Source organism: Peromyscus leucopus, chromosome 1, assembly GCF_004664715.2.
Source record: "Peromyscus leucopus breed LL Stock chromosome 1, UCI_PerLeu_2.1, whole genome shotgun sequence".
In the NCBI taxonomy this organism is placed as follows: Eukaryota; Metazoa; Chordata; class Mammalia; order Rodentia; family Cricetidae; genus Peromyscus; species Peromyscus leucopus.
Genome location: NC_051063.1, coordinates 77,433,735 through 77,441,703, shown reverse-complemented (window position 1 = coordinate 77,441,703; position 7,969 = coordinate 77,433,735). Strand labels below are relative to the sequence as shown.

General features: G+C 52.0%; 1 protein-coding gene across 2 annotated transcripts; it reads right to left on the bottom strand.

Annotated features, from left to right (window-relative positions):
• Positions 1–3,291: 3,291 nt before the first annotated feature.
• Positions 3,292–7,429, bottom strand: Cd2bp2 (CD2 cytoplasmic tail binding protein 2). 2 transcript variants are annotated; one of them, XM_028885554.2, is made up of 7 exons: positions 7,333–7,429; positions 6,744–6,850; positions 6,399–6,534; positions 6,124–6,281; positions 5,586–6,021; positions 5,404–5,510; positions 3,292–5,269 (listed from the first exon to the last, which is right to left on the bottom strand). In XM_028885554.2, exons 2-7 carry the CDS (start codon positions 6,819–6,821, stop codon positions 5,159–5,161), a joined length of 1,026 nt encoding a protein of 341 aa, XP_028741387.1. In that variant the 5' UTR covers positions 6,822–6,850; positions 7,333–7,429; the 3' UTR covers positions 3,292–5,158. The 2 variants fall into 2 exon arrangements, with proteins under 2 accessions (XP_028741387.1, XP_037066345.1); XM_037210450.1 differs by lacking the exon at positions 7,333–7,429 and having other exon boundaries at positions 6,744–7,265.
• Positions 7,430–7,969: the final 540 nt, after the last annotated feature.

Genomic DNA, 7,969 nt, shown 5'->3' with positions numbered 1-7,969 from the left:
GAACTTCGGCTCCTCATCCTCCTGCCCTGGCCTCACAAGGGCTGGGGTCACAGGTATGAGCCACACCTAGCCATCCCATTCTCTTTGGTCTGCCTCTGGAAACACGGAAGGGAAAAGCTGGCTTATCTTCTCTGTCATCAGCACTCTCCCTCTCTCTAACTAGTGGAGAACACTGTGGGGAAGGTGGTTGATAAGTTTTAGGCCTCCTGAAGGCCTCTCCACCAACACAGCAAACAGAATCAGACTGAATCAGGAAAAGCCCAGGTTTAATGGGTAAAACGTTCACAGGTGATTCCCAGCCCCTCAGAGAGGAGACAGGGCCGAGAGACGGGAAGAACCACAAGTCTGTTTTCTGCGATGCAGCTTATATACCCTGTGGGAGTGGTCTTGAGCCTCTCTGGGGGAGGAGCTGAGTTTGGCGGGCTTTGGGGAAAGAAATGTGGGAGGGGAGTGGAGGTGGTTCTTCCACCAGACTCCTTCCAAACAGTGGTTTAGTTACTGAATTACACATCTGAGTTACACACTCAGTGAAGAAACAGCCACCACGCTGGCAAGTGGGGAGTGGGAACCGGAAGCCCAGAGCTAAGTCTGTAGTTGTTTGTTTACTCTGGGGGTCCGCCATCCAGCTCCCAAATAAATACACGGAGACTTATTCTTACTTATGAATGCCCGGCCTTAGCTTGGCTTGTTTCTAGCCAGCTTTTCTAACTTAAATTATCCCATTTCTCTTTAACTATGTTTTGTCTCTGGGCTTTTACCTTTCTTTATTCTATACATCTTTCTTTCCTTCTTATTCCATGGCTGGCTGTGGCTGGCCCCTGATGTCCTCTCTCCTGCTCCTCACTCTTCCCCAGATTTCTCCTTCTGTTTAATCTCTCTGCATGCCAACCCCGCCCATCCTTTCTCCTGTCTAGCTATTGACTGTTCAGGTCTTTATTAGACCATCAGGTGTTTTAGGCAGGCAAAGTAACGGCTTCACAGAGTTAAACAAATGCAACATAAAAGAACGCAACACATCTTCACATCACTAAAAAAATATCCCACAGCATAAATGGATGTAAGACATCTTTAATGTTCCACAACGTAAGTCCCTATGGATTGGTCTTTCCCTGGTAGCTGGAGAGAACAGGCTCCTAGGTAAGCTGCTTTCTTTCAGTCTTTGAAGTTCAGCCTCACCATAGGGCCGTCCACAGCAACTGTGGGCTGAAACCTCAAAAACTGACACAAGAAAAAATCTTCCCTGGCGGTGGGGGTGGAGGGGGACAGGGAGAGAGGGAAACAGTGCCTCGGGCCAGGCTTGGGGGTCTAAAACTATCTGCTCCACTCGGCAGTCTGGGACTGGTGTGTGGTGAAGGCAAAAGAAAAGGAAAAAAAAATAAAAAATAAAAAAAAACCAGCAGCAGGGCTGGAGTCAGACAATGGAAGACTTTCTCAAGCAGCTTCTAGCTTTGGGACTTTATCTCAAGAGCAGTAGGCAGCCATTAACAGTGTTAAATAAAAAGAAAAGAAACTGGGCATGGCCCACCTCCTAACTCCAGCAGTCAAGGGGGTGAGACAGGAAGAGTCATTCAAGGGCAGCCTGGGCACTGAGAAATACAACATTTTTATAACGGGGGCCAGTAGATGGTTCGGCTGGTAAAGGTATTTGCTATGAAGCCAAACCACCTGATCAATCCCAGGACCCATGTGACTCCCATCCCGTCCTCCACATGTACAAAATGATGCGTGAGTGTGCACACACAATTAAATGTAATTTTTAAAACACAGTTAAGAGTTAGGGATGTTGCTCAGTGGTAAAGCAGTTGCTTAACACAAAGTCTTGACTATAATTCTCCCAAACCCCTCCCCACACCAAAAGGGCAAACCCACAACTGGGCTGGGCAACTCCTCGGTGGTAGAATGTTTGCCCAGCAGATGCAAATCCCTGGGTCCACTCCACTGCAGAGAGAGGGCAACACTAGCTGGACTTGATGGGGGGGGGGTGTCAAATTTGGGTGGGGAGGGAATAAGGCTGGCTATGAGAGGCATTGGAGAAGGGAAATGAATATAACTAAAATATATTGTATGAAATCCTCAATTAATTAATGTTTTTTTTTTTTTTGGTTTTTCGAGACAGGGTTTCTCTGTGTAGCTTTGCGCCTTTCCTGGGACTCACTTGGTAGCCCAGGCTGGCCTCGAACTCACAGAGATCCACCTGGCTCTGCCTCCCGAGTGCTGGGATGAAAGGCGTGCGCCACCACCGCCCGGCTAATGTTTTTTTTTTTTAAAGTCCTGGGTTCCATCTCTTGCATCACATTCAAGAATAAAAATACTGGACTGTAGGGGAAAACCAGTAAAATCCAAATAAAACATGAAGCCTAGGTAATAGTAACCTGCCATCCATCCAAACAACAAAGAACAAAGTACTGGGGCTGCCGTGGTGGCGGAGCAAGCCTTGGTCTACAGAGTGAGTTCCAGGCTAGCCAGAGCTACACAGAAAAGCCCATCCAAAAATAAATAAATAAAGTTACATACTACACCACGCATAAACTCTAAAAACAGGTATAAAAAGCGAGAGAGAAGAGATCATACACTGTATGGTTCCAATTATCCAAAACACCCACAAATCTAGTGACGGTGTTGGCGGAGGCCGCCAGGGCTAGAGAAGGAGTCGTCAGCTAAGGTCAAACAGCTCAGTTGTTTTAATTAAACAGTTTCTTTAATATTATGTGTATGGGTGATTTGCCTACATGTTGTCTGTACCACATATGTGCCTCATGCCTGCAGAAGCTAGAGAGCATGACATTCCCTGGAACCCACGTTAGACGACTGTGAGCCAATGTGTAAGTACTGAGCATCAAACCTTGGTCCTTTTAACTGCCCAGGCATCTCTCTAGCCCTTTTTTTTTTTTAATTACATTGTAGTTTTATTATTGGGGAGGGAGGGAATTTACCTAGCACTTGGGAAGCAGAGACAGGAGAACACTCTGTAAGTTCAAGACTAACCTGTCTACATAGTGAAATCCAGGACAGCCAGAGTATAGAGAGACCCTGTCTCAAAAAACTAAACACCACAAAACCAAAACCCACTCAATTACTGGCTTCGTGCTGAGCGAGTCCATGGTCATACCACTTTGACTGTTGTGTCCAATCCCAAAGCTAAGCAGGGCTGGGCCTGCCTGGTGCTTAGATGGGAGAACTACAAAGACCTCTGTGGTGAGGCACTAATAGGATTCCAAGGTGGTCGCGGCTCCCCCAAGTAGGTGTGTATTCATTTCCCACTGGTGCTTTATCAAATGACCACAACTCAAGTGGCTTACCACAGATTTATTATCTTACAATTCTGGAGGTTACAAGTCCAAAGTTGGTTTATCACTGCTGCACTGCACTCGTCTGAGAAGAACCCATCTTCTGTATTTTCCGTTTCTCCACCCTGACACATACTCCTCTCTTCCACCTTTCAGACATAGTCCTCTGCTCTTTTGCTGGGAGTCTCTCAGTTCCTTTTCCAGTATAAGGACCCAGTGACTACAATGGTCCCAACCCAATAATCAAAGGTAATCTCCTGGTTTCAAAGATTCTCAATTTTGTTCAGCCTGTGGCTCACACCTTTAATCTCAACACTTAGTAGGTGGAGGCAGGTAGATCTCTTGTGAGTTCCAGGTCAGCCAGGGCTACACAGTGAGACCCCCATCTCAAAAAATTTAAGGAAAAAAAAAAATCAACTTCACCAAACCTGCACAGCCCCCTTCCCTCTGCCACATAAAGTGTAACGTAATATTCACAGGGTCTGGGGTCAGGAGTGGGTATCTTTAGGGATTGATATTCTGCCCCCTCATGGATGTCAACAGCGAATGCACTCAGAAAGCAGTTAAGGGGAAGAAATCAGCTCCAGACGGGTCAAATCTGAGGAACCTGGAGGACACCTAGGGGAAGCACTTGGTGTCCATCTCACCAAACACTTGTGAACTCACTCGGGCTACGGACACGGCAGGATTTCACCCATCCCTAGACACCAGCTTTTCCCTTCTACTATCCCCGAAAGCAAGTCCATCCTTTAACCAGTAACACCTTACACTAACATTAAGAGATGTCTCACCACTAATGGGCTCCTCGAAGTCAAAGACACCGTGGTCTAGGCTGGCAGTACACAGGGCCTAATTGTTACAGAAGTCGGAGGTCTCTGCATCAAGCAGCCCCAACCAAGCCAAAGCCCCTATTCTCCAAGTTCCTAGCCTGGTCCTGCTAGTCTGTAGCTCTCAGGGTACCTCTCGTGTACAGGGGAGGTGGGCACAGAGCACCCTGGGTGTGCGTGTGTGTGAAGTACTGTTGTTAGGTCCCTGTCTGTCCCACAGCCCTCCACTGCACTCGGCTTCCTGGCAGGGGAAGAGTCCAGGGATGTTTCCTCAAGGCACCAGCCATACGCCAGAGATGTGGGAGCCCAGAAAATGTAAGCTGCAGGGCCTGAGAGGCCAAGGAAGCAAAGCTTTCTGCCAAGAAAGGTCAGGGGAGGCAGCTCACTGGGTCTGGGCCAGCTCCCTAATTTACTCTGTGACCTCCAGGAAGTCACTGGCCCTCTGTGCATGGGGGCCCAAGTGGCTCTGGAGGACTACTAAGTTCACACTTTACCTACGAGCTACGGGAACTACTGCAAGGGCCACAAAGATCAGACTGGGGAGAGGAGAATCCGTGTTTAAGAGGCTCCTGTGCACTGCCAATAGGATCCCAAACTCTCTCAAATGTTCCAGTTATGAGCAAGGGGGCCGCCAGGCCAGAGAATCGGAGGTCCTAAAGGCCAAAGATCAGCAGACCAAGGACTTGCAGGGGAGGCGGGAGAACAGAGTGAAGGGAATTTAACATGGCAAGTCACAGGGCACCACACGGGCCCTACCACTGCCAAGGGGGGAAAACATCTGAGGTGGTCCAAGACACCAGAGAAGCACCTGAGGCAGTCTCTTGGGAGGAAACACTCAGGACCAGGTGAGGCCAACAGGAGCTATGAAGAGCCCCGGCTTCTGGCTACCAGCACAGTCCAGGCCCTGATGCACACTCAGGCTTTTATTGGGAAAGGGAAACTGGCTGAAAAGTAGCTTCCAAGATCCTCACTCCCCAGGGCAGCTGGAGCCTCCTCTGGCAAGTCCGAGAAAGAGAGGGCTGCCACGCTGGGCCCTTAGGAGGCTCATGTGTAGAGATCAAAATCAATGCGTTTGGAATTGTAGAACTGACCGCCTGGAGGGTCCAGCTTCCGGCAATAGACACCATCCGGGAAGTAGCCTTCACTCACCCAAGTCTGCAGGAAGAGAGGACCAAGCTGAGGAAAGGTGACAGGCGAGGGGGAGGGTGGAGAGGGAGGAGGACGGAGGAGGAGGAGGAACGGAGAAGGGGAAGGCAGAGCAGGAGGAGGACGGAGGAGGAGGGACCTACCTGCATCTGGGCGCTGGTGAACGGTCCGTACAGCTCTGCGTCCCCTGTATTCTCCCACTTATACTCCCACATCACATCCATCAGACCATCTCCCACCGACTCTGCTTCTAAAACAAAGGTACTTGGGCCTCAGGCGCCCGGTCTCCTGACCACACCGCCCCTCCTGTGCCCGCCAGACTTACCTCCTTTATGGGCAGGGGTTGGGGTTTCCAGCTCCCCCTCGGTCACTTCCTCGGCAAACATGTCCAGGGAGGGTGGAGGCGTGGGGTCGTGGGAGCCCTGGGTCCGACACCCCAAGCCCTTCAGTCGCATGGCCAGCCGTTCCCTTGTCTCCTGGTATACACCGAGGTTGCCTCGGGCCACCATCTGATCGGCCAACCCTGAGAGCCGGTCCAGGCGCTGTGGGGAGCTGGGCCGCCCGGTCCCCTTGCTGTCCCCTTTGCCCCCTCCTCGGGCCCCCAGGCGTCTAAGAGCTCCGGCTACTGTCTCTCTTGGCAACAGCAGCTCCAACAGTCCCTCCAGGAGGGCCTGGGCACTCATTGGAGTCTGACCCAGGCTGTCTTCCTCCTCCGAGTCTGACACCTGGTGCTTGTCAGGTGGCCGTTCCTTGATCCTCACCTACAAGGGAAAGATAATTAGTATTTCCCACAAAACTTCCACCAGGGCCCAGGCCCGGCACCTCCAGTTCCCAGCCCAGCCAGGACCGCTCCTGGGCCACACCCAGTCAATGTTGTCCAACCAGCTGTCTCGGATCTGCGCATCCTGGTTCAGGAAGTAGTTGCCGTCAGCGTCAAAGTGGCCTTCCTCCATCTCTTCCTGTAGGTTGAAGGGTGTGATCCTCACACCTCCCTCACTAGGGAGAGTAGCTGCTTCCTGACCTGCACCAAAGACATGGGGACCCCATGCTAGGCAGTCAAAAAAGAAACAGGCCCGCCTCCCACCTCCAATATTCAGACTTGCCCTCCAGCACAGCTAACGCTTTGGGAACAGCTCACCTTCTACATCCTCGGAGGCCAGGATATCGTACTTGCTGGACCCCTCCTCATCATCATCCTCCTCGTCACTGTCCAAAGAGTGTTTGCCTTTGAAGCGGCTCCCAGGACCCCCTGCTCCAGCCACAGGGTCCACCAGCTGTGAGGAGGAAGCAGCAAATGAGAAATTCAATCGACTGGCTAGTTTCCCAAATATTCCAGGATCGGTATCCAGGCTGGAAACCTCCCAAACCCAGTGCACCCGGGAAAACTAACCCTCTATTTCCTCTCGAGGCTTTCCTCCCAGCAGACTCCTCCCTCTTATTTCCCCTCAGTCCTCCACAGAACTTAGGAGCCTGACCATCTCACCTTCTTTTTGGGGACACTGATTTCATCTTCATCATCCTCATCTCCCACACCTTGGAAAGTCACTTTCCTCTTTGGCATGACTGACAGAACCCTTCCTCCAGCGGGACCTCGGATAAAGATACGGATGGAGTCAGGAACCTAGGTGAGGAGAGTCGGCCGCGAGAGCGCCTAGGCACCAAAAACTCTTCTCTTGGTAAGCGCCAGGTCCCGTTCGAGAGGAAGGACCACCAAACCACCTGAAAGGAGAGCTGCAGGCAGGGCGTCTGGAACCGGTGTGGCAATTCAGAGCCGCGCAAAGGAGGGGACGCGAAGGATCCCCGCCCCGCGTGGACCCCGTGGGTACGCCCACCCAGGAGAGAGGGCCAGGCTCCCCCGGCGTCACCACTCCCCACCCGTCCGGAGTCCAGAACTCGGCCAGCTCGCCCACCCGAGTGCCCTCAGAGGCCGGGCGGACCCAAGAGCTGGCGCCCCAGGTGCTTCGAGCCCTCAATTCCACGCGGCGACTGCTCGACCATGTTGGATTGGGCGTACAGATTAAGGAGGGCGCAAATCCGCAGGGATTCAAACAGTCTTGCCGACTAGTGCTCACCTAGGAACCCAGGGTCAGGCGGGGAAGAAAAGGAAAGATGCTTTCGCCAGTACTACATCCGGGGCGCTCGCCTCCACCACCCGGAAGGAGATTGTGGAGGACGCCATGAGGGCCGGAAGTGGCTTCACTCCTATCCAAAAGACTGTCGGAGCGGGCGGATGTATACCTTTAGCCGGGGCAGTCTCCGCAGGAAGTGACGTAAGGTCGAAAAAAGACTCGCGTGAACTCTTGTATACCGGCTTCCCGGGGCTTTGAGGATGGCGGGAAGTGTTTGTTATTCCTCTACAGTGCAGGCTCTGGTGAGGACGTGGCGTTCTGTCTGCTTAAAGAGGTGGCCAAGGCCTGGGGGGCAGGACCAAGGCCGAGCCGAGGCTGTGGCTCCAGTTTGACATTATAGGTAGGGTTCTTTGCGCCCAGCGGCGATCAGGAGAAACCCGGCTTTGCAAGCTTGACACAATCCCAGCCCTCGGGAAAGAGAGGCAGCATTGATTGTCGCGAGATTGAGCCCAATGGGGACACAACGTGAGACTCTTAAAAAAAAAAAATCCTTTTCTTCTTGCGTCCTGTTTCTGATTGTCAGCCCTTGGGCATTTTCCAGACCCAGCTCCTTTTAGGACCCAGGAAGTCATTTGCTGCA